The sequence below is a fragment of the Sprattus sprattus genome (genome assembly GCF_963457725.1).
Source record: "Sprattus sprattus genome assembly, chromosome: 3".
NCBI lineage: Eukaryota > Metazoa > Chordata > Actinopteri > Clupeiformes > Clupeidae > Sprattus > Sprattus sprattus.
The window spans coordinates 40,442,152-40,467,917 of record NC_137922.1 but is presented as its reverse complement, the minus strand read 5'-3'; the positions used below and the strand labels follow the sequence as shown (position 1 = coordinate 40,467,917).

General features: G+C 44.1%; 1 protein-coding gene across 1 annotated transcript; it reads right to left on the bottom strand.

Annotated features, from left to right (window-relative positions):
* Positions 1 to 3,367: 3,367 nt before the first annotated feature.
* ormdl3 (ORMDL sphingolipid biosynthesis regulator 3) lies at positions 3,368 to 12,771 on the bottom strand. The gene is made up of 4 exons (XM_080834792.1): positions 12,475 to 12,771; positions 11,836 to 12,060; positions 10,835 to 10,986; positions 3,368 to 8,750 (listed from the first exon to the last, which is right to left on the bottom strand). The coding sequence occupies exons 2-4, from the start codon at positions 12,007 to 12,009 to the stop codon at positions 8,615 to 8,617; spliced, it is 462 nt and encodes a 153-aa protein (XP_080690918.1). The 5' UTR covers positions 12,010 to 12,060; positions 12,475 to 12,771; the 3' UTR covers positions 3,368 to 8,614.
* Positions 12,772 to 25,766: the final 12,995 nt, after the last annotated feature.

Here is a 25,766-nt window from a genome sequence, read left to right as displayed (position 1 = left end):
GAGATAGCAATCTAAATATTTTGATTTAAACTGTTCCGCACATTCGTTTTTGGCATTTGGCAGTTACTTTGAAAATGATGTCTGCTTTGAAAGTGTATCTCTAAGTGTGTAGATGTTGACAACAGCAGAATTGGAATCTGACAGGGTGCCAGGAGGCAAGTCTTCCTGATTGACACACGCATAAGGAAGTGGCATTAAATGTTTATAAAAAAGGTCAGATTGTTGCTGTTGTGTGTAATCAACAAGTCACTCTGTGTTATATATTTTTTCTTGTCGGATATGAATGCTGAATATTTGAAAGTGATGTGATCGGGCTTTTAAAAAAAAGTTATAAAAAAAAACATACATTCACATGCTCTTTCTCTCTCGCACACACACACACACACACACACACACACACACACACACACACACACACACACACACACACACACACACACACACACACACACACACACACACACACACACACACACACCTTCTCTCCAGAGAGTGGTCTTCAACCCCTTCATCCATCAAGCTGCCTATCTGTCTTGTCCTCCCCCCTACATTTCACAGTGGTCATGTATTCCTACAAAATCCACTCAGACAGCACCATTACACAACGGTCACATCAGGGAGCTCTCTGGCGCTTTCTCCGCGGCAGCCTCCAGCCCACTCATGCCTCTCCTTCTCACCTCCTGACAGCAGCTGGGCCCATCTAGTCCTTGGCTCCATGGTTGGGGGGTGGGGTGGCGATTCTCCCTGGAGCCCCATGGATCTCCAGGCCCAATGTTTAATGCATCTGATTGGGGGGGGGGGGGGGGGGGGGGGTATTTTTAGAGTGCCTCCCTGCATGTGGGCTCCCTTTGGGTATCTGGGTTCCAAAAAAGTGATGAGATATTTAGATGTTTAGATGAAGGGGAGAGGTTGGTAGGTGCGGGGGCTAGTCTTCCTCGGGTAAGTCTAATTCGACTGGACACCTTTTTTCTTCTTTCGCACATAATTTATTTCTTCATGATCTTTATGTCTTCTCTGTCCTTGTTCTTCAATCTGTTCTCTCTCCCCCTTCGATCTACGTATTCTTCAATGTAAGAAAAAAAAACCTCCAGCAGATGCAGCTGGAACAGCTTGGATGCCACAGAGCATCCATATTTCACAGGCTGAACTTTTGAAGAGTGTTCTAAAGTGGGCTTCTTTGATGCCATGCTTTTGCCTCTGTAAAGGGTAGGGATGATTAAATAAGTTTCTTGAGAAACAGGAGGTGGAACTTCAAATGGCACTGCCATCAGAAGCTGAAATGCTGGGGGGGAGGGGGGTTGCTGTCTTCTTTCACCGAATGCATGCATAGTAAGTCTCCATCCAGATGGCTGAACTCTAGACCTGATGAAGAGGGAGAGAGAGAGACAGACAGACAGACAGAGAGAATGCAAGTGCAATGATGAACAAATAAGCGTGATATGAATACAACTGTGAAACATTTTGTAACGTAAATTTACATGAACGGGGTAGAATTGACTCATGATTTATATTTGTTGGAAGGGTAAGGTTCACAGAAAAACACACAAAATCAGTACGCCAGAGACAATCAAATGTATACGGCCTGAAAAAAGAAAGCAGGCCAACAATTGTACCTAGCGGCAGCAGTTCCTATTTATAGGGGAAAACGCCACCTCAGATTAGTATCAAAAACTAACATTTGCCGCCCTCTGCTGTCCAAGACCCACATTACACAGCACAAAACCAGCCGAATGCAATTCAATAGCAATAAACAATATTGTATGTAGTATATCAACACAATACATTACTCAACCAATGGCTGCACACAGAACAAAAATCAGGCGAGTGTATGCAAAATCCAGGTCCTGATAAATACTGCAGACATATAATTTAAAACATAATAGTGCCTTCACATTTTTATTTTGTAATCTAAGTCAAATCCCTTTGATAACGGATGTCCTGGAGCTGTCAACAAAAAACAGCCCGGGATTTGCTGTCATGTGGCCCCAATTTGATAGTCTACTCCGAATTCTAAACATGTTTATCGATCAGCGAATCATTAATTAAGGAATCTCCTATATGTATAGTTTTTGGGTATATCATGGAATTCTATGCTGGTTCCCTTTCCATGTTCGCCTGTTCGAATAGCCTACAATAAATATTTAAGACATCATTTTACTGCTGGGCTTGCTATCAAATATGTTATGCCTTATAAGTTATAATGCGAAAAATAAATGATGAGTAGGCTAGTCCAATTACCGGTCCACTCTCGCTATTTAATTTCGTAAAAGGGATAGTTCATCAATTTAAAGTAACACTATGCAACAATTATACTTCCGGATTAGGGTTAGGATAAGCAGTTTTACCTTAAAAATATTGGGCCGCTACAATGACTTTTTATATGGAGAATCGCCTCCGTGCCATTGTCATACCAAGGTCCATAGGCATATAACCGCTAAATGTAAGATTGCCTAACGCCGCCTGGCTTTCTACTGTCTGCCGAACTAGTAGGTAGCTTATTTGCCGTCTTGCATTGTTTTGTGTTGCACTCGCTTGATGTTTGACTGTGTTAGGACAGTTGTTGAGAAACTAGTTTGTCATAATGTCAAAGTCAGCACATTTCAAGATATTTCGTTAGTTTTAGCCGCTAGCATATCGTTAGCGAATAGCAATTGGATCCGGAATGCTTCTTTAACAAATGTTTATTTTACCCATTTACAGACAAAGTTGATAACCTTTACCCCCTAAGTTTGAGCACTTTAGATACATCTAAAGCTTGAAAATGGTCCAACCTGCAGGTTTAAAAGTTAACAGAAACATTTTGCTCTTTAATAGCCTAAGTTTACTTAGCTAGTTCAAAACACATAGCATAACACTCCCCTCTCAAGCGCCTACCTCTTCCCTACTCGCTCGTCATTGTGTGTGGCAGACTGCTTAAATTAAGTGACGTTATTTTTTGCACAATTTATGGTAACAGCCAACCAAGTCTTTTTCTTTGCCTCTGCCTCATCTACACCGCTGGCCGTGGGGTTACGCTTTCTATAGAGGCACAATTAAGTGGCCGAGCCCTCACAGCTATTAGGCAGAGCCTAGATTGCACCAAACATTATGTCAATGTCAACCCCGTAATTTGTAACGCTATATGTATTCTTTTTATTTTTAGATAAATATGAAAATAAAAAACTGAACGCCTTTGCAAGACCGGTCCAGCGGGTAAATTCCCGAATTCCCTTATAGCCTGTGAGAACCTGGCTAGACATCTAGCTACATCCTGAGCTATTTCAGCTATTGACATATCCACTTGATACTTTTAAACCAAACAACAATGGCCTTTATTGTTTACATGAAAAGGTTTTATTTCTCATATAGTAGGCTAGTAAAAATAACATTTCCAGTCAGTCCGGGCAGGTTTGTAACAGTTTGATTTTTAGGGGGATCCTGCAGACAACTAATTCTCAAGAATCATTCTCTTCAAAACAAAGGGTTTCATATTGACAGTGTAAGTTAATCATTGCAGTTTAAGTTTGAATACAAGTCTTGAACTTGAAAAGCCCCCAACGCTACCTGTAGTCTTTTGAATACATTTAATTTTGACTTAAACAAATTATCTGCAAAGTGTGCAATGCAATTAAGTAAATTATTAAATATCTAGGCTATACATGCATCTTTCTTGATGTTGCGTTTTATTCTTACTTTTACCTTTAGAATCCTTTTCTCTATGTCATGTGTTTGTTAAATTAACAATGTGAGTGCCTGTTTGAGTGCCTGAGTGCATGTGTAGGCTACATGACTTGCTGTTAAATATGTGGATGTTTAACCAATAAAAACATTCACTTATGTCAACTGAGCTGTGGAAAACAAATGTTTTGAAATAATTACACTTCGGTTTAACAGGAATCAAAACATATCAAAGTCCACTGAAATAACGAGGCGGAGACACAGACAGAGATCAACAGAGAAAGTGAGAGCAAGAGAATCCGTGAGATCGACAGAGAGAGAGAGAGAGAGAGAAAGGAGCGAACAAGAGAGCACACAAGTGCGATTTAGCCCAATAATCATCACCCGCTGTGACAGCTCATTTCCTCTGTTAGGCTACCAGACACCGGGGCGGTCATTCACTCTCACTCGGGCCGACTATCACCTCCTCAATGTTTAACAAGCGGCCGCATTTGCCGACGCACGGCCCTGCTTCACGTTGCAAAGGGTAGAGCGGAGTGAGGACAGCGGACAGGTCTGCTACTTCCAAGTACGTGGCCTTCAGCATACTCTTCGCTACACTGCATGTAGTCAGAAAGAAAAGTAAAAGATGCCAGGTAAATTGCATAAAAAACTTCCATGTAGCCTACTACAATGGAGGGTTTATCTGATAGACACATTTATGAAAGACTGGTAAAAATGGGCTTGAAGACAAAAATGTATACATATGACTATCTTTAACTAGCCTGGTGACACCAGCCTACGTATTTCCGCTTGAATTGATTTCAAGCTCATACTCAGTCTGGCCCAACCCCATTGACAATCGTCTCCAGAACTCAAAATTTTGCAGGACCAATCAGCGAACAGTTCAGAGCTGTGACGCAAAACTCGCCTTGGAGGAAAAGACACGAAAAGCTATCGGAAAAGTTGTCTCAACTCTCGAGAACATCAGAAAATTAAAAGGAGAACAAGAGTATTTTCTTGTAAGTTTTATGATTGGAAAGGACGTCGTAGCTCTTCTCCCAACTGGCTTTGGGAAGAGTTTAATCTACCGAATGCTTACTAAACGTTGCTGATTGGTTAAGGGAACTCCAATTAGTGATGGGAAGTTCGGATCATTTTACCGACTCGAATCTTTGAATCTCGTTCAGTAAAATGAACGAATTTTTTTTCGAGTCACTCGTTCATTTTAACGGGGGGGGGGGGGGGGATTGCTACTCAACATTTTTAAATTTTATAGCCAATTCACTGGCGTAAATACGTCCACTACAAATACGTATCATATTTTCATGGAGGTTACTACATGTAAACCAGCAGATACTAATTCCTGCATTCAAATAATATTATATGAAAGTTTGGATGAAATGGTCATTTATTATCACATTAGCATTTAATGATCACGGCAAACAATTACGCTGCACTGAACTGTAAGTAAAGTTTTAAAAAGTTAAAATAACTAAACCTGTAATTATTTCTTGTGAACGAATATCATTCACGTCTTACTAAACATAGACACTCGGAAGTGAACTAGGTTAATAAGTCCTTTCTGTTTCCTCTTCTGAGCCTATGCAGGTTACGTGAAAAAATATCCAGAGCCCAGTCAAAATGAACGAAACATTTCGGTTTTCTCTAGCTTCCCATGCTGAGCCTATGCAGATCACGTGAAAAATGATCCAAATACTTGTATCCGGCAGATGACCTAATCGTTCACCTCCCGACCGTCTTTGGATCAACGTTTCGTTCATCTGCCGGATATCGTTCAATGATTCGTTCTTTTGCCGGATATCAGTCTTTCGTTCAATGATTCGTTCTTTCGCCAACCATGTCTTTGGATCTATGATTCGTTCATCTGCCGGATATGGGTATTTCGTTCAATGATTCGTTCTTTTGCCGGATCGTTCAATGTTTCGTTCTTTTGCCAAACGTGTCTGTTTCGTTCAATGATTCGTTCTTTTGACAACCGTGTCTTTGGATCTATGATTCGTTCATCTGCCGGATATGGGTCGTTGGATCCTTTTCCACGTGACCTGCATAGGCTCAGTACAGTCAGCTAGAGGAAACAGAAATGATTCGTTCTTTTTCCGACTGGGTCTCTTGGATACGGGTCTTTGGATCATTTTTACGTGACCTGCATTCAACAAATCATTTCTGTTTCCTTGGCTTAGCCAATGCAACAGTCCCAGTTGTCCCGATGCGCGGTCATGAACGAGAAAAAGAACGAATCTTTTTTTGAGAGGACTCGTTACTCTCGAGTCGTTGTAAGGATTCGTTCAAAATGAACGAATCGTTCACGAACGACACATCACTAACTCCAATGATTTTAAACCTCAAGATAAGCAAGCACCCGCCGATCTCGGAAACCAAAATGCATTGGGTTGGCCCAGACTGAAAGACGGAATGAAATGGAGTCACAGGCTGGTAATGGCCAGGCTAATCTTTAACAGGGATGCCATGAATATGTATTGTATTACACAAAGCACGTATAAATAAAAATCATAAAAATTCTGCTGCATGAAGCCCTCATTGCTTTTGCTCATATGCCAGTCACCCCATGGATGACCACTTCTACAGTCACTGTCCAGTTCCACAGGCTGCTCCAATAATAAAGCTTCAACAGTCTCTGCCAATATAATTTACATGTAGGCCCTTCCCTCATCTGCACAGACTCATCTTACAATAAAAAAACATGGCAGAAACACTCTCTCAAAACACAAGCCTAGGAGGTCTTAAGCTGACAAATACCATCAAAAGAACAGTATCTCTAAAGCATCACAGAAGTTATTTATTGGGGGAATAATAAAATGAGCCATTTTAGCTGGGAAAAGATAACCCACAAATGACTCTAAAAGCCCTTCAGTTGATAAGTGCTTCATGATAAATAAAAAAAAACCTGGCACACCAAAATTAGCCCCGTCCTAATGTGTCAAAGATTGCGAGGAGCCCGAGGGAAATCAAAACCCCTTACTGTGCTGTGAGTCTCCGCTTTGACAATTAATGTCATTGAGAAACCCTGGAGTCGCTCTGGGCTGCTTCCAGATCAGTTAGGGAGCTAACGAATGCCAAAGTGCAGCCTCCAGGCAAATTAGGCCTAAAGACAGAGGCTTAAAAAAGAGCCCTTCTTCATGCAAGACACATCTGCTCGAACAATACTGACTCTGTGCTGACATTATGGCTGTACTGCTGCCTGGTGAGTTGTACGCATATACAACAAGCATCACACTGCTAAATAGATCTACTTCACCACATAATAACATTAACCCAACAAAGATTATGTCATTAAAAAAGGAATTGAAGCAGTTGTAAATTTAACTACAAAGAGAGGCACATCCTACAGCCATAATAAAGCATTCTTATTTTTTGTGTTTAAAAGAAAGTCTGTCTATTCGCTATGTTTTGACTGAAAACATATAATAAGCTTAAAAAAGAGGCTTTACTCAGTAAAGCTGATATTCAAGGGTGTTAAGGTGCATTACCCAAAGTGGTGTTAGATGCTAGTACCATCAGTTAAAGTCAGGCCAAGCAAAACAAAGAATACTGAAACCACATGAGATAATTAAGTATGTGGAAATAGTTTGAACGGTTTGGATCTTGCATTGGCTTTTTAAGTCAAATTTGACCTAAAACTGTACATATCCCTTTTATTTCTGAGACTGTACAGAGTGCTTAGTCCAGCAGTCATTCTGTCTCGCTCTGAATCCTCCATGCCCCACTTCTGTCTTGTTTCATTAACACGCTGACAAGGTAATAATCATCACAATACGCTAAAAGTCACTACTTAACCCTGCTAATAAAATATTTTAAGTGTGCGAAGATCATGTGAAGTCCAAATCTTCTCTGCGCCTTAGTGTTCTCTTAACGGACTCACAGAGATTATGAGCTCGTGTGGAATGAAAGGTTTTGAGTGTGGGAACTGCTGTGGTATTCAAGTCTCTGAATAGAATGACAGAAAGAGGTTCAGGTTGACATGGGAGTGAGATAATTATAAGTATAATATTGAGACAATCATAAGTATGCCTGGACTTTCCCCGACATTCCCTCACAAATGGAGGCATGAGCTAAAAATATCCCTTTGGTCAGACTGACTTCCTCAGCTCATAACCCAACCCCCACTAAACTAGTGTACCATTCCTACTCTACGTGTCCTTTCAACCTTAAAAGGAAGAGAGACAGAGAGACTGAGAGAGAGAAGACAGAGAGACTGAGAGATAGATGACAGAGAGAGAGAGAGTGAGAGAAAGTGAGCGTGCTTGGAGAAGGCCAGAGATCATAATGCATTCAGAACCCAAACAATGCTGTAGATCTGATGAAGCTGAGTAAAAATAGGGTGGCTGAGGTCCTCCACAGATACTGCCATTCATTTACGTCTCACAGTCCCAGTCTGTTACGTCTCACAGTCCCAGTCTGTTACTTCTCACTTCCTCTGACAGGAATCCTGCGAGCCAATTACGTCCGTGGCTTGCACAGCCTTTGGGTCTCCTTTCCCTGTTTGCCTTGAAAACGTTACAAACACACACACACACACACACACACACACACACACACACACACACACACACACACACACACACACACACACACACACACACACACACAAAGCAGAAAATAATTGACACCAAAGATATCCAAGGGGACTTCAATTCGCCAGGGCTGATCCGACATCCTCTTGTCTCACACGTCCTCTTCTTTTCTCCAGACAATGCCACACACACAGACACACACATGATGCAGTCCTCCGGTGAGGCTACAATGGCAGACAAGATCGACACTGAAAGCGAGGGGTGAGAAAGGGGGGGTGGGTTGCTTCAATCCTCATCTGCCTCAGGCCGTGATGTCTGAGCAATAGTCCACCAATCGCTGGGACAGAAGCGAGGAGGGAGTTTAGTCCTGATAAACACACACACACACACACACACACAGAGGTCTCTGGCCCCTTCGTCCCTCAGTACTTATTTATGCCAAAGATACGCACGCCGTGGAGCTGAGGCAGCTTGGGAATGAGAACAGTGAGGAGGGAGACAGTGTTGATGATGAAGTGGATCCGGTCGTACTTTGTGTAGAAGCTGGTGAGGAAATACCTGCAGACAGACAGAGAAAGAGAGGAGAGATGGTGAGACAAGAGCAAAACATATGAGATGGAGATGGACAAAGGCTAGACTAGGAGAGTAAGACAATCATAAAAAGCAAGAGAGAAGAGATGGGGACAGGGAACGGGACAGAGGACAAGGGAGACAGACAGAGAGAAACAAAGAGACAGTGAGAGAGAGAGAGAGAAAGAGACCGTGAGTGAGAGAGCGAGAGAGAGAGAGTGAGTGAGAGAGCGTGAGAGTGAGAGTGAAGGGCGCGTCAGCTGGCAGAGGTCAGCAGGAGGAAACAGGAGATGCGCTCTGCTCTAATCAGCACCAGGAGCAGATGGGCTGGAGGCTGTGTGATAACTAAGACAGAGCAACATGACGGGCCCACTGCACACACCGCTCCTGAAGACTAGTCTCTCACACAGAGCCTCAGCCAAACCCTGGACTTGTCTCCCACTGGGAATCAGGCACCACACAGAACTTTTGCCTAACCCAGACCTAAATCTCACATTGTAAAGACTCGACAGCCTCCACAATAAAACAATCCAGGATTGAGGCATGAAGCTGTTGTTCTAAAGTTTATTTTTGAATATCTGAAATGACAATAACACCAGTGACGATGTCAAAACCAAACCAACACAATTTCTATAAGTCATCAACACCACACCACACCACGCCTTACTGTGTGATCCATTTTGTAAGTGTGAACAGAAAATCTTTGTAAGTAAAGCCTGATCATATCATAGCTGTGATGGCAGATCACACTGACAGAGTGAGCTTTGTGTAAGTTAATTGACGGTGAAGAGCTATGAGAGTGTGGTGAATTTATTGGCCTCTTCATTGTGCTGGAGGGTAAGTGATAGAGCAGGTGACCTAAGTGTTTCTAAATAAAGCTGCCTGTGCTAGCAGACACCACAGGAAGTCCTGCATCACTGCCCGACACACACACACACAAACACACTCATGACACATTCACAGAGAGAGTCTGCACAACTGAAGATAATGGGTAAAAGAGAAAGAGAGAGAGAGAGAGAGAGAGAAAGAGAGAGAGACAGAGAGAGAGATAAAAGGGAGGAAGGGAGAAGTAAAAACACACAAAGCAGAATTTCTTCTTATTAAAGAGAAAGAGCAAGGGTTTTAATCTTCCTCTTTTCTATTGCTTGAAATCTTAGTGGATAGTAATGTGAACACTTCGCAGAAGAGTATTCATGGGCTGCTTGCGTACCCATAGTTTAGCACTGTCTTTTCTATGCCCTCTAGTCATTTCAAGCTACAGGATTGGTTTTCCTGTTCCTGTGACTGCAGTGTTCACACATCACATCACTTTATACACTTGACCATGGAGTCAGTGGCAACTGTTGTCTCTTATTTCTGTTTTTCCTCAATGGGACTATTAGTTCCTATTCAAAAAGTATTTCCACAGAGGTGAAGCTTGCATCTGGTTGCAATGAATCAGTCTCTCGACACTCTTTTGCAAGCAAAGTGCCCTGTCTGGATTTGGGAACATTTATCCTTGTAAAACCAGCGCAGCTGGAACATTATTGTAGGTCCATTCTTCTCAGAAAAAGCTGTCACAGTAAATGTAACATTCACAACTATGTCTGTGTAATGTGAATAAAATGAGATTCAGAAACTGTGTTGGTTCTATTTGGTACTGCACAGAAACTGTGCAACTGTTTAGGTAAGATCAAGATAGCATCCATCAACAAATGCTGTTGCATTACTTCAAAATCAATGTCTTCTCCTGGTCTGCAATTTCATAACCTGTCCGACGATGGATAATTCCTTTATGACTTTTCAATACACATAGATATATGTGAAATCTATCACAGAGGGATTTGTCAGGGCAATGTCAGAAAGCTGTTTCCTTAAAAAAGTAAAGCACAACATCGGAGATGATTGTAGGATTTGCAGAATATATGTGTCTATGTGTATGTGTGTGTGTATGTGTGTGGGTGTGTGTGTGTGTGTGTGAGTGAGTGAGTGAGTGAGTGAGTGAGTGAGTGAGCGAGTGTCTGTGTGTCTGTCTGTGTGTCTTAGTATATGTGTGAGGGGTGTGAGAATCTCAGTGACAGGTCTGTGCTCACAGTATGATGGGTGTGATGGTAAGGAACTTGCGTGAGGCGGTGAACTGGACGCCGTAGTCCATCTGCTCCCAGTGTGTCAGCAGCCGGGCCTTGCCTTGATCCGGCGTCTCGAACGGCGTCCCCTTCACCGTGTGCAGCAGCAGGTACATGCACTGCATAGAACACCATCAGAACACCATCAAATCCAGTATGACATGTCATACAATTCAATCATTCTTTCTCTGGTGGTGAGTCATGACTTCAGAAGCGTCGGTTGGTGTCCGTATAAGGAGAACTAAAAATGGCACCATTTAATCGAAAGCATCTCAACAATTGTACGCAAGAAATAGTTACAGTGGCACCAGTTGGTGTCTAGATGTCGCACCAAAATAAACAAGACATCACCAAGACATCCCACTCATTTACTTCTACCGCAATGCTTTTCCCCACAAGTATATTTAGACACACAGTCAGTAGTGATGATAAGATAAGGCCAGTTTGGGCACTCCTGGCCCATATGTTCCACATGGCGTCAGCAAATGTGCATGGACACGAGCGGAAGGCTGGCACTTTTGAGGCACAAGATGGAGGTAAGCTGATACAGGATGGTGCTGTAACTCCAACTCCTCCACTGGGTGAAATTACAACCGCTGTAGTCAGCAACTTAATGCGCCAAATACTCAGCAAAGAAAGAATGTCAGATGGCCATGTGAAAGTGCAAAGAATTAATCTGTGTCTACTTGAAAGGGCAAATAATTAATCTGTGTTTACTTAAAAGTGCAACGAATTAATCTGTGTCTACTTAAAATGCAACGAATTAATCTGTGTCTACTTTCACGTGTTCGTTGATAAATTGGAACTCAAAATATGAGTATTTTGAATTATTGTTGTTCTACTTCAGCCAAAGCCAGGCCGTAACTCAACTTCCACAGTGTTATATGAAGCACTGGATGAGCCTTAGCCGCAAACGGTCACAAATAAACCGCGATATAATTTATGTGGTAGGGTGAAGAGGAACTCACCATATTGTGTATAAGGTTGGTGAGGGTCCAGACAACGGAGACACTGGCGAAAGGGATGCTGAGCAGAACGACGTGCAACAGCCCAATGCCTAGGACGTAGGAGAGCCATATGCCTCGACTATTCATCACCTGTGTGTTGGGGTTGACCTCGCTGTGAGCCGTGCCCACGTTCATGTTTGCCCGCACGCAAACTCGCGCCACTTGTTGGCGCACACCTTCTGCGAGCTGCAAGGATATTGTGTCAGCAGGCAACTAGGTAGCAATGCAATGAATAACTTACTGTCCGTGAGGGTGAGGACCAGTGTTTAATAGTCAAAGAGACCATATTCATATTTTACATAATAATGATGACCTACTGCCTGAGGCCTGGTGTTGAATTGGATATTATCATCTCACAACAATAATAGCAGAAACATTTATTTAGCCATGTTAATAGATGAAAGTGAATATTTCTTGATGTTAAAAATATCGGTCTGTAAAATACAAATTTGAGTAAAACTAGCCACATCAGTATTCATGACAATAAAACGCTTCCGTTATCTCTGTAATAGCCTGTGATCAGCCTAAATTTCTCCAGGCTATCAGCTTCCGAGAGAAAGTGAGTGGATTTCCGTGCGAGTGAGCAAGAGTCATACTCACCGGAGTGTGGCTATAAATCCTTGCCGAAGATACAGCCAGGAAGTTTGTTATTAGGCTGGGCTTTATTTAAAGCGACCTTTAATCACTCTTTCCCTTGCCACCATTCGATATCGCCTTGCAGTCTTATGTAAGCACTTATGTGAGAAATTGTTCACTTTTGCAAACTGTCATTCCTCCCGTAACTTCCGTCTCATGTCTTTACGCAGCGATCGCCTTCATTCTTAAATTATTATGTCCGAATTCCTGCAAAACAATCTTGCTCACTGACACTTTGTTGTCCCTCCTGCAAACAGCTGGTGTGACAACACAGCAGTAGTTCGTAATTAAACGTCATCGTTTTCGGGGGAGCACCATTACGAGATATTTTTTTTAACCCATCTGGTTTAATTCCGATTGGTTACCTTCCATCACATGCAACTAATGTACCAATCAGAAATGAATGCGTTGATAATTTGCTGAAATACCAGTACGCCCACTTGAACGTCACACAACGAGAATGAAGTCTGATTGGGAGATTAACAGACAGATTGACAGGCGTATATGCATGTGCAATCGACTCGATGGTTTACAGTTTATTCAGATGCGGTTACTTTCTTTTTCTGAGGAGGTTTGTCAGGAAGAGAGAAAAAAAACTTTTTAGCTGGTAAAGTTAAGATCACTGGTCAGAAAGTTCTTTATGTCAAATTATAAAGTTCTGGATGGGCCGAGATTCTCTTGAGGTATAAGAATAATCTCTATCACGTTATCATGCTCTATTTAAATTAATGTACTTTTACCATTCAGCCTGGCTACAGTTTATAGTCTACAAAGCAGAGCTTTCACAGTAAGAAGTATTTAGGTCCTCGAGCTGCAAAGAGAACAATATTAGACAAAGACCAGATCAAACAGAGGATAGATAGATATAGTTTTCTGTTTCTATAGATAGATAGACATAGTTTTCTGTTTCATTGCTCTACTTACCCTTGTACTAGTAACCTTACGAGCACACTGTTTACCCACTAAGTTGGTCTACAATATTTCAAGGCTCTCTTCCCATCTTATCCACTATCAATCTTGTATGTGTCATGTATATACCATCTTGTGTTTGTATGTATCGTGTACATGTTTCATGTATACACCATCTTATGTTATGTGAAGAGGTTGACATGTATGCTAGCATGCTTATCCTGGTACGTGTATGAATTCATCTGCCGTGTTTCTGATTCTCGCCCTCCCTTTCTTCGACCTTCTCTTCTGCTATATATATTTTCTATTTTTAGAAAAGTAGCAAAGTTTTATATATATACAACTATTACTATGCTATTATTCTTTTAATATATATATATATATATATATATATATATATATATATATATATATATATATATATATATATATAATATAAATATTATTAGGCTACTATTCTGAAATAGAATTGAACTTTAAGCAAGATATTGCTACTTATGTGCAAATTGAACGTAACATGTATATATATATATATATATATATATATATATATTCAATTATTACTATGCTTCCATTCTAAAAATATAATTTAACTTTAAGGCAAGATATTGCTATTTATGTGCAAATTGGATGTAAAATGTGCATTGAGCATTGCCACTCAGAGGAGTCCCTGTTAGTAGTGGCCCTTATTGCAGTGGAACTGAAGGAGCCTCCGACTGAAGACTTTCTGTTGTCTGACCAGTAGGTCGCATAGCGGGACTGTAGTGTTGTCTGACCAGTAGGTTGTGTAGGGGCAGTGTAGTGTTGTCTGACCAGTAGGTTGCGTAGCGGGACTGTAGTGTTGTCTGACCAGTAGGTTGTGTAGGGGCAGTGTAGTGTTGTCTGACCAGTAGGTTGCGTAGCGGGACTGTAGTGTTGTCTGACCAGTAGGTTGTGTAGGGGCAGTGTAGTGTTGTCTGACCAGTAGGTCGCGTAGCGGGACTGTAGTGTTGTCTGACCAGTAGGTTGTGTAGGGGCAGTGTAGTGTTGTCTGACCAGTAGGTTGCGTAGCGGGACTGTAGTATTGTCTGACCAGTAGGTTGCGTAGCGGGACTGTAGTATTGTCTGACCAGTAGGTTGCATAGCGGGACTGTAGTGTTGTCTGACCAGTAGGTTGCGTAGCGGGACTGTAGTATTGTCTGACCAGTAGGTTGCGTAGCGGGACTGTAGTATTGTCTGACCAGTAGGTTGCATAGCGGGACTGTAGTGTTGTCTGACCAGTAGGTTGCATAGCGGGACTGTAGTGTTGTCTGACCAGTAGGTTGCATAGCGGGACTGTAGTGTTGTCTGACCAGTAGGTTGTGTAGGGGGATTGTAGTATTGTCTGACCAGTAAGTTGCGTAGGGGGATTGTAGTATATTGTCCATTATGCTGAGCCGTCTGTGCAGCTTCCTTCTCTCCATAACCAACTCTACGGGCTCCACAGCAGTCCCCAGCATATAGCCAGCCTACTTCATCAGCATGTCCAGTGTCTTAGAGTAGCTGGCTCTGATACTGTTGCCCCAACTGATGGCTGCAAAGATAACTGCACTTGCAGCAACAGACTGGTAGAAGATATGCAACATCTTGCGGCACACATTGAATGTGCCAAGCTTCCTCAAAAAGTACAGTCTGCTCTGTCCCTTCCAGTAGACAGTCTCAGTGTTCCAGTCCAGTCTGTTGTCATGGTGAACGGCCAGGTATTTATCTGTAGCCCTCCACCCTCTCCACTTCTACACCCAGGATGGAAATGGTGTTCAGCTGGTCCTCCAAGAATCCACATCTCCTTTGTCTTGGTTTCACTGAAAAGAAGGTGGTTGTTCCCGCACCGTGCCTCAGGGGATCAAGAGTGTCAAGTTCCAGATGTGAAGATGAAAGCCCAAACTCCTTGAAGAACCCAGCGGCCTCGAGCAGTGGGGTCAGCCCTGTTTTATGTCACCACTGAGTTATATGGTGACTCACAGTGTGGTTTCAGTGTTGAGGGGCATTAAACTGGTTTGGCCAGCTGTGGCACAGTGCAGCGCCTGCAAAGAGCAGCAGTTACATTCAGTGTTTTGGTTAGATTCATCTTTAAATTTAACCTGTTTTATATTCATTGACTAAAGGCTACAGATTACACAATGATGTCCTACAATAAGGCAGAGTGATCAACTGATAGCATTGACTTGTTGATGCAAGTATTTTATTTCAAACCAACTGCTGTACCTGTTTTGATTAGTAGTATTATTGAAATAGTCTTTTTGGAAATGGCGGCGTGTAAAACCCTGGCAGAATGACACCTATATGATGCATTCTCTAGCCTAACACAACACTGGTGCCTTCACATTATCTTTTGACAGGGATCTTTGGTTTGACAATAACACACCGACATGAATTGCACAGATCAACTATCACACTCTCATGTTCTGTGTCTCCGGGCCAGAGTGTAGTGAAGCATCAGCTTCCTGTGCACATATTTTATGTTCTACAGCATTTTACTGTGGAGGTGCGAGTCTCCTCCTCTTCCACTGTAGCCCTCCTGGGCATGGAAACTTGAGCCGCGCCATAATGCAACTGGCTTCCGTGGCCGATTAAACTGAAGCAAGCATGCAAGACTTCAAAGGCTTGTGGTCACTGTCGGCTGTCCTCGTTTTAATGCCAAGTTATAGGCTCGACAGACTGGTAGACTTTGGTCTTCAAGAGTCTTTTCTCAGGCAATCCTCTAGGCTACAAAGACATGTTTTGAAATGCAGTATTGTCATCAGATTAATGGGGAGATTATGCGTTTACACTCTTAAAATGAAAGAAAGATTTGTGACAGAGTTGCTTGATTGTATAAACTTTGTATAAACTAATTGTATAAACTTTGCAGGCAGAAAATATTGCAATCTGCTGAAAACTTGTAGAACTAGCAGACGACTAACCTTCCTTGTCCCTCACCCTTAAGAGGCCTGAAGTACTGCTCCCTTGAGATGTTGCCCTCTGACGAAACGTAGGTTCTGCCGCCTGCACTGCTAAAAGGCAAAAATAACTTGGTTTATTTCTTGCCACAACAGATTTATATGTTGTGATGATGAAATGCCAGGAGGGAAATTGTGACACTGATGCTGACTGTGGCTTTACTTCTGGGACTTGCACAACGAGCAGCAGGCTGCGGACGACTAGGCTGCAGCCTTCATGCTCTAAGGGCAGATCCTCTCAGGCAGGCAGACAAGCAAGTACAGTAAACGGTGTGCTTGCTCACGAAACTCGTCCAGACTGAACGGTCTGTGAAATCGTTGTTCTAAATAGACTGGCCGGTATCGCAGGAAATCTCATTTTCATAAATAAGGAAGGGAGTGACTAAACAGACACAGCAATTACAGTAGAAGTGTGATGAAAAGTATGACATTTTTTATGTGAGGATATACAGAATACATTAGATTATACATAACCAAACATGTGTACTACCTGTCTATTATGTACAGCAATCAGATTTCAGATTACATATTTTGTGGACATCGATCTTAAAATGATAGATGTAGTTACTTAAGATAACCAGTAGATGTCAGCCTAAACCCATTACCACTGTTTTCAGCAAAGGCATCTTGAAGATATAATGATCCAATAACTCCATTTAAGAGTTTACATATAGTAGCTAAATATTAGCTGTAGTATTATGTTAATTAAATCTATCAGCTACATTTCCAGGGTGGCGTTTTCACCAAAACATTTCATGTCATTTTTATCATATTATTTATTTAGTACAACACACATTGATCTTCTTTTCTTTAAATATGCCAGAGTTAGACAGCTGGTTCAATTTCAACTGCTGTCATTTGGCGAGATGTTTTGAAAACCATTACAGTGATAAAATGGCCGATCCAAAAACAACAAGACACCATAAAAGGCAACAGCATCAAATGAGAATTAACAAGACCGAAGCACAAGCCATACAGTGCAGCAGGACACAGCAAAACATTAGTATAAAAATACAGCAACAACAAACACTAACACAAACAACAACAACATCAATGAATACTACCACAAACAACAACAACAACATCAATGAACACCAACACAAACATTAACACAAACAACAACACCAATAAACACTAACACAAACAACAACATCAATAAACACTAACACAAACAACAAAAACAACAACAACAACAAAACTCTCCTGGCAAAGAGCAAAGGACATGGGACATGGGACAAGTTAGCAGTTGGGAAGACAGTAATAACAACAGTAATAAGAAAATGAGAAAGTTACTGTGAAGATTAAAAATGTTCACGCCTGACAGGTCAAAAGCGAGGCCTTGTGACATTGAGTGAAGGTGTGGTAAGAGGTATAGTTTCTCATTTCAGTTAGTAGGGTGTTCCGCAATTGAGAAGGTCTTACAGGAAAGCCTGATGGGCTGAAGGATCAGGATCTGAGAAGGATGACAAAGTCCCCTCTACCTAATAGAAGTACCAAGTGGTGGAGGAGCCTTGCCTTTCAAGATCTTGAGTGTCAGTAGATGTGTCAAGATCAGGCTGGTGTCAGTAGATGTCATAAGATTTTCCCAGCTACGGATGTTGTATTTGCCAAGAATAAAATGAAAAGATTTTTAATTAGAATGAGACAAACTAAGTTAATGCTTATGGCGCATTATAAGCCCCATTATCCATGGGAGCCAATTTGACTTTATCTCCTGCTCGCTAAAATATGGCTAAATTATGTTTCTGTCTCAAAAGTTAATTTAAATCAGATACTGTTTCAGTGGATTTGCAGTTCACAGAGCACAGTAACTCATCCCAGGAGGTCACCCCAACACTGGAACTCATCCCAGGAGGTCACGAGGTCACCCCAACACTGCACAGGAACTCATTCCAGGAGGAACTCAACCAGGAGGTCACCCCAACACTGCACATGAACTTATCTCAGGAGGTCACCCCAACACTGAACTCATCCCAGGAGGTGACCCCAACACTGAACTCATCCAGGAGGTGACCTTAACACTGAACTCAACCAAGAGGTGACCTTAACACTGAACTCATCCAGGAGGAACTCAACCAGGAGGTCACCCCAACACTGCACATGAACTTATCTCAGGAGGTCACCCCAACACTGAACTCATTCCAGGAGGTCACCCCAACACTGAACTCATCCAGGAGGTGACCTTAACACTGAACTCATCCAGGAGGTCACCCCAACACAGGAACTCATCCAGGAGGTGACCTTAACACTGAACTCATCCAGGAGGTCACCCCAACACAGGAACTCATCCAGGAGGTGACCTTAACACTGCACTCATCCAGGAGGTCACCACTGCACAGGAACTCATCCAAGGAGGTCACCCCAACACAGGACTCATTCCAGGAGGTCACCCCAACACTGAACTCATCGCAGTAAGAACTCATCAAGGAGGTCACCCCAACACTGCACTCATCCCAGGAGGTCACCCCAACACAGGAACTCATCCAGGAGGTGACCTTAACACTGAACTCATCCAGGAGGTCACACCAACACAGGAACTCATCCAGGAGGTGACCTTAACACTGAACTCATCCAGGAGGTCACACCAACACAGGAACTCATCCAGGAGGTGACCTTAACACTGAACTCATCCAGGAGGTCACCACTGCACAGGAACTCATCCAAGGAGGTCACCCCAACACAGGACTCATTCCAGGAGGTGACCTTAACACTGAACTCATCCAGGAGGTCACACCAACACTGCACAGGAACTCACCCCAGTAGAAACTCATCCAGGAGGTCACCCCAACACTGCACATGAACTCATCCCAGGAGGTCACCCCAACACTTAACTCACCCCAACACTGAACTCATCCCAGAAGGTCACCCCAACCCTGCGCAGTAGGAGAAAATGAGGAGAAAAATGCTCACTTTGAGGACAAAAAGCGAATAAGACCAATCTCCATACATTGACAAATTTGTATATTTATATATGCATGAATTTAACGGTTGTATTTTTTGTGCAGTGGAAAGACCACAAATAAACACTCTTTCACTCTTGCATAAAGGATTCATCAGGTTCAAAATGATTGCACAATGTCTATACAATTCTTCGAGAACATTCTGTGGAATCCCAACCACATGATGTCAAGTTCACACAATCTCAGCCAGCTCATTCAGTTTTACACACTACCACAGCAGCATTTAAATGACCGACATGTTTGGATGTGATGTCTTTTAACGTTCATTCTTGGTCAAATTTGTTGGCATCCTGGCCTCGCTCTCATCACGGAAGCCATCTCTACTAAGGTGATAATGTGAGGTGCTTTGGGTGGTAGTGCTCCACTCTCATCAGTCTGAGAACCACATGCCTCCATCCCTCTGACATGTTTCATTTCCCCTTCCAATACAGAATGCATTAAAAGACATTACGTGACTTACGAGAGATAATATTACATTGGACATTCAAGCATTTAATTTTGCAGGCATGGGCAGTCTGTCCACTGCACATACTTTCAACCTCTTATATTTCATTTATTTATCCTTTTTTTTTTTTACAGCACTACAGACTAAGGAAAATATTGAGTCATGATTTTGTGCTGCAGTAGCACATGATTAAGGATGGGGAAATCATGAATTTGTCCCCTAGCAGCATAGAATGACTCAATTTTGGCTGAACACATATCCATTTCATATATGAATAACTCGTAGCACCTCGTAGTCCTCAGTAACTTCTCCTACAGTACCTCCTAAGGGAGTCTACCAGCAGCTCCTTAGTACAAGAGCAGGGGGGGAAACAATGGGGGGGAGGAGAGGGTCTGTGACCTGGGCCAGGCTGATCATAGCCTCACTGGAAAAGGCTGCAAGAGTGAGACTCCATTATTGCCCTATGGAGGAAGCTAGGGATTAGAAGACCAAAGAATTTCAATAAAAGAAGTGTCTGTTCGGGGGTAGAGGGTTTGAGGGCCTGCAAGGGGCTTTGGCCATTGTCCTCTGGGTGATTGAGAGAGTGAGGGGAGGAGAGTGGGATGGCATTGTTTTTTTTTCTTGAGTGTTGGGGCTCAGAGAGGCAGGGGTGGTGGGTAGGAGGGCGGAGGGGGGGCACTTTCTGAAGGTGGTTATTAGTGGGGAGATGACGAGAGAGGGGGGCTGTTGACTCTTCATCTTGTGCGAACAAAGTCTCTGCCACATACCCCCCCCCCCCCACCCTTCCCTCCTTCTCTTTCTCTTTTTTGCCTTCTCCCTCTCTGTCTCTGTCTCTGTCTCTCTCTCAGACCCCTGCTTTAGGGGTGTCATGAATACTGGGCCATGACTGAGGGGAGGCCTGGACCTGCATGGAAGCATATTGTCCAGCTTAAGTGCGCTTTAATTAACCGGGGCTCTTTGTGCAGGTTTAAGCCTGGCCCTGTGCAAGTCCTAAGAGGATGTATGTGGGTGTTTGTGTGTCATGTGTGTGTGTGTGTGTGTGTGTGTGTGCGTGCGTGTGTGTGTGTGTGTGCGTGTGTGTGTGTGTGTGTCTGTCTGTCTGTCTGTCTGTCTTTCTGTTGTCTGTGGGAGAGCGGGAGGAGGATGCTAAGGATGCTGTCAAGAAAAAAATATTGAAAGGGGGAGAGAAAGCGTTTGTAGCTCTAATGAAAAAGGTTTGTTTGGGGGTGACGGGCGAGTATGGGGTGGGGTCTGGGGGTGTTATGGGGTGTGTGGGAGGGTCTGGCTCTTTGTCCCCAGCTAACAAAGTAGGGACAAAGGGAGTGATATTATACAAATGCCCCCGTTTCTCGAAACACGGGTGAGGCGAGGCAGGACACAGGCCAGGCCATGCAGATGGTGGAGCTGCGTGGTTCGTCCTCAGACACCTCCGCGCTGTGTGCGTCGTTGGTGACGGCGCACAGAATGCGATGCATTTCCTGCAGATGGAGCGCACATGGAAAACCAGACAAGCACACTAATCACGGGTGTAACAGCAGCGGTTGTGGAGCTGAAGAATTTCCTTTCGCAGGGGCGTCCCAGGCCAGAACATGTTAATGCACTGGCTCCCTCACCCTTCTATAGCACGCACACATGCACTCACACACACACACACACTCACACTCACACACACACACACACACACACACACACACACACACACACACACACACACACACACACACACACTACTCGTATCATTATCATGGCCTGCTTTTCATTCATCCAAATAGGTTAGGAAAGGAAACTTACAGCCTGGCAGCGCAGGCTTAGGGCAAACAGGAGTAGAACAGAATGCGGTGACATAAACATCGTGTACCAGACAGACACCACCCTCCCCCCCACCTCTTTTAGGGGACAGGAAAATTCATAAGACCTTCTTTGTCCCACATGGCAAATAATGAAATTCTGAGGCAAAGAAGAAGAGGAGAGGAGGGGTGATGCTGGTGTTTGTAAGGGTTGTGGTAGGGGAGAGGCATGGGCAAAGAGGGGAGAAGATGGTAAGAATGCACAAAAGAAAAGAAGGGGAAAAAGGAGGAGAGGGTGGGCGTGGGTGTGTTAAGACACTCCTTTTCATGGTTCGGTGCAGTGTGTGTGTTAAGGAGCGTGTGTGTGTGTACGTGAGTGTGTGTGTAAAAGGACAACCCCTAATCCTGGTTTTATTGGGTGCTTGTGTCCGGCCATGCTGTCCGGATTGAGAGGGTGAGTGAGGGTGGGTGGAGAAAGGGAGGGGAGTGTGTGTGTGTGTGTGTGTGTGTGTGTGTGTGTGTGTGTGTGTGTGTGTGTGTGTTTGTGTGTGTGTTTGTGTTTGGAGGGGGGGGGCTGGGACTCTACACATGTCCCTCTTTGTAGCTGTGCTGCTCGGGCCTCATGGAGAAAGGCCTGAGAAAGAGCCGGACCTGGTTACAGCTCTCCTCGCGTAGCCGTAGAAACCGGCGCTGCAGGGGTCCTCTGTGTGTGTGTGTGTGTGTGTGTGTGTGTGTGTGTGTGTGTGTGTGTGTGTGTGTGTGTGTGTGTGTGTGTGTGTGTGTGTGTGATTCTTTCTTGCATCCTGAAAGTGCACACTAACACAACTCCACTTTTGTCTTATAGATAAATACACACACACACACACACACACACACACACACACACACCCATTGCATTCCTATCAAAACCACCTCTTTATCTACACGTTCCGTTTGGCCACCACTAGTGCATCCTGACAAAGCACTTGTCTGCCCACAATGACAGCATGTCTATGGCTTTATCACTCTCGTGTCTATTTCAAATCACAACATGAATCACACTCACCCCAAACAAGGGTCGTTCACCCACACTGACAACCGAGGACTCTTAATTAGAAGCAGTGGGTGTCAACAAACACACACCCCCATACACACACGAAGGGCTTAATGAGGAGGGATGTGACTCTCGTGACCTCAGGGTCAAATCCAGAGAGCCAGTACTGCCCCTAACCCTGCTGACAAGCGTTCATCCAAGACACTCCTGGGTAATTTAGCGCTCTGGTAGTCATCCACAGGACAGTAAATTCATTCTCCTAAATCATTTTTTTTTCGGCTGTGAAGTTGCTGTGAGTGCATTTGTGTTACAGTACACACTGCCTAAGGGCTCACAGCGTGTTGCAGATGTTTCCTCCCAGTTTTTGCACCATATGTTTGTTTGTGTATTTGTTTGTTTGTTTGTTTCTTTTCGGTGATTTCTGTCTTGTCGAGGCATTGACCCTTGAGAGGAAAGATTGTTTTTCGGTGTCGTGGAGATCTAACCGCAGACCACTCCTTGGCTGCGCTTGTAAATTACACTCGCTGGCGCGTTACGCCCCCCCATCCCCCCCCCCCAACCTCCCACCCAACCTCCCCGCCCACCCTGCAGCCACCCCTGGCATACGCCGCCGCGATCTGTCACTCCTCAAGAATGCAGCTAGTCAGATCGAATCGCTGATCTTGGCAAATTCACAACGTGAGCGCAAAGTACTGCAAGACAACAATGTTGCTGATGGAAAACAGATCCCCCCTGCTCTGCTCAACCCCCCCCCCCCCCCCCCCCCACTCCTTCCCTGTCGTCAAGACTACAGAGCATCTCAAAGTGGCCACATCTTATCAGCATCCTATCCTTAACATCTGTCTGTCTGTCTGTCTTTCTGGCTCTGTCAATTAGTCTGTCTAACTCACTGTCTATATCTGTTTGTCTAAGCCATCTGTTTGAACAAATGTCTACTTTCCCATAGCCTCTCTACTGGAACCCTGGCAGGTGTTCAGTGCTGTTCAGGGCAGGTCCTTTAACAAGCCATGCAGCCAGATAGTCATCCTCTCGCCCTTTTCCATCACCCCTGCTAATGGCCTTGTGCGTGAGGTGTGGTGTTTCACCAAGCCCCACCATGAAGCTGTGGCCTTTTGATGTGAGGAGCAAGGAGGCCTGGGGACAAGAGGGGGGTCACTCTGAAGCTGACCTGTGGGGTAGGGCGACTGTGGTCTGCTCCAACTCTCTCTCTATCTCTCTGTGCCTCAGTAGTGGGTAGTCTGCACAGTGGGTGCCTGCTGCTGTGGTAACCTCCAGCCCACAGATCTAACCCCTTGTCCCACAGCTTACACACACAGAGACACACACACACACACACACACACACACACAGACACACACACACACACACACAGACACACACACAGACACACATACACACAGACACACAGACACACACACACAGACACACAGACACACAGGCACAGACACACACACACACACACACATACACACACACACACACACACACACACACAAACACACACACAAACAAACACAAACACGACTGTTGCTGACCAGTGGGGAATCAGGCCGTCTAGCTCCAAATACTCATCACATAACAGAGATGCTTTTCCTGGACCTTTTCCAGAAAAAGTAATCATGTCAGACTGTGTGCTTGGACGCAGTGGAGACAACAAGTCATCAAGCAAATCGTCACCTACATTTTTGTTTGTAGTAAACTGCTGCAGTGGTGAGTGCAAGAAACGAAGGCCTGATTAATCCAATTGAGTTTTTTAGCCAAAGTATTCACAACTCTGGCTGAGAGAAATATTCTTCCCAAACTGAACACACACATGTGGATGGAGGGCTAATAGAGGCCAGGTTAGCGGGAGATACCTGGAAGCATTTCCACTGCTCTAAATCTCAGCTGTCAGTGTAATCAGCAGTTTGTCCAATACCCTTGTGAGTGATGTCTAATGGGCCCAATAACTTCTAGTCGCATTATGTTTTTGACAATAAGCCCTGAAACAAATAAGGAATTCATTTATTTGCAGCCCACATTTGTTAATGACATGATGCATTCCTGCTAGGAATTAAAGTGGGATAAGCTTTTCTCTAAACACAAGAAAGTGACATCTTGCACTGGTGGCTCTCTCTGTCCTGTTCTGGTGTGCCCCTTACGAATGACAATAGCGCGGGGGCAGAAATATGCCGCCTCTGGGCCGCAGGAGCCCATAACACTGCATGCCGGGCCCAGCCACCGCGTTTTATGGCTTTATTGTGTTTCCTTTTGTGCTCTTTCCTCACAAGGAGGACGACACCCTCCGAATTACCTTCGCTTGTCCTGTCTGTGTGCGTGTGTGTGTGTGTGTGTGTGTGTGTTTGAGAGAGAGAGAGAGAGAGAGACAGCGTAAGTGAGTGTGTGTGTGTGTGTGTGTGTGAGAGAGAGAGAGAGACACACAAAAGTGAGTGTGTGTGTGTGTGTGCGTGTGTGAGGGGGACAGAGAAAGAGAGAAGGAGAGACACTGGGTGAGTCTTTGTCTGTGCCTATGTCTGTGTACTGTATGCTTACATATCCGGATCAATTAGTCAGGGCACAACCCCCCCCCCCCCCCCCCCCCCCCAAAAAAAAAGATGGACTCAGCATTCTCCACTGTCTCAGCCAGCAGCAGCCGCCAACCCCCAACCTGCTCTGAATGTGCCAATGGAGGCCAGAAGCACTGCACCTCTCCTCTGCCATACCAGGCAAGACAGCTGCAATTAAAAGAGATAAAACAACTACAAAAAACTACCTTTCTCTTACTCCTCCCCTACCTCACTGTCATCCTCCGTCCCTCCCTCTCTCTCTCTCTCTCCCTTTCTTTCTTTTCCCCATGACCAGGGGGTGCTGTGTGATTGACAGATGGGAACGAATAATAATTTTTTTGTAACCTAAGGCCATTGCCTGTGATTGGCTTGCAAGCTGACATCTCCAAACCTCACTTGTCTTCTCTCCCCCCCCCCCCCTCCCCGCCTTTAATACCGGCCCCTGTGGATGAGACATCCGAAAGGGGGAAAAGTGGAGAGAGAGAGAGAAAGGGAGAGAGAGAGGGAGAGAGAAAAAGATATCTACCTTGGGGAAGAACCTCAGAGCGAGGGAGGGATAGAGAGGACGGGTAGGAGCGTGTGTGTGTGTGTGTGTGTGTGCGCGCGCGCGTGTGTGTGT

Coding starts and splice junctions, on each gene's coding strand:
- ormdl3 (XM_080834792.1), bottom strand. CDS start 12,009: ATGAACGTGGGCACGGCTCACAGCGAGGTCAACCCCAACACACAGGTG. Junction 10,987..11,835: donor CCAACCTTATACACAATATG/GTGAGTTCCTCT, acceptor TGTTCTATGCAG/TGCATGTACCTGCTGCTGCA. Junction 8,751..10,834: donor ACCATCACACCCATCATACT/GTGAGCACAGAC, acceptor GTCTGTCTGCAG/GTATTTCCTCACCAGCTTCT.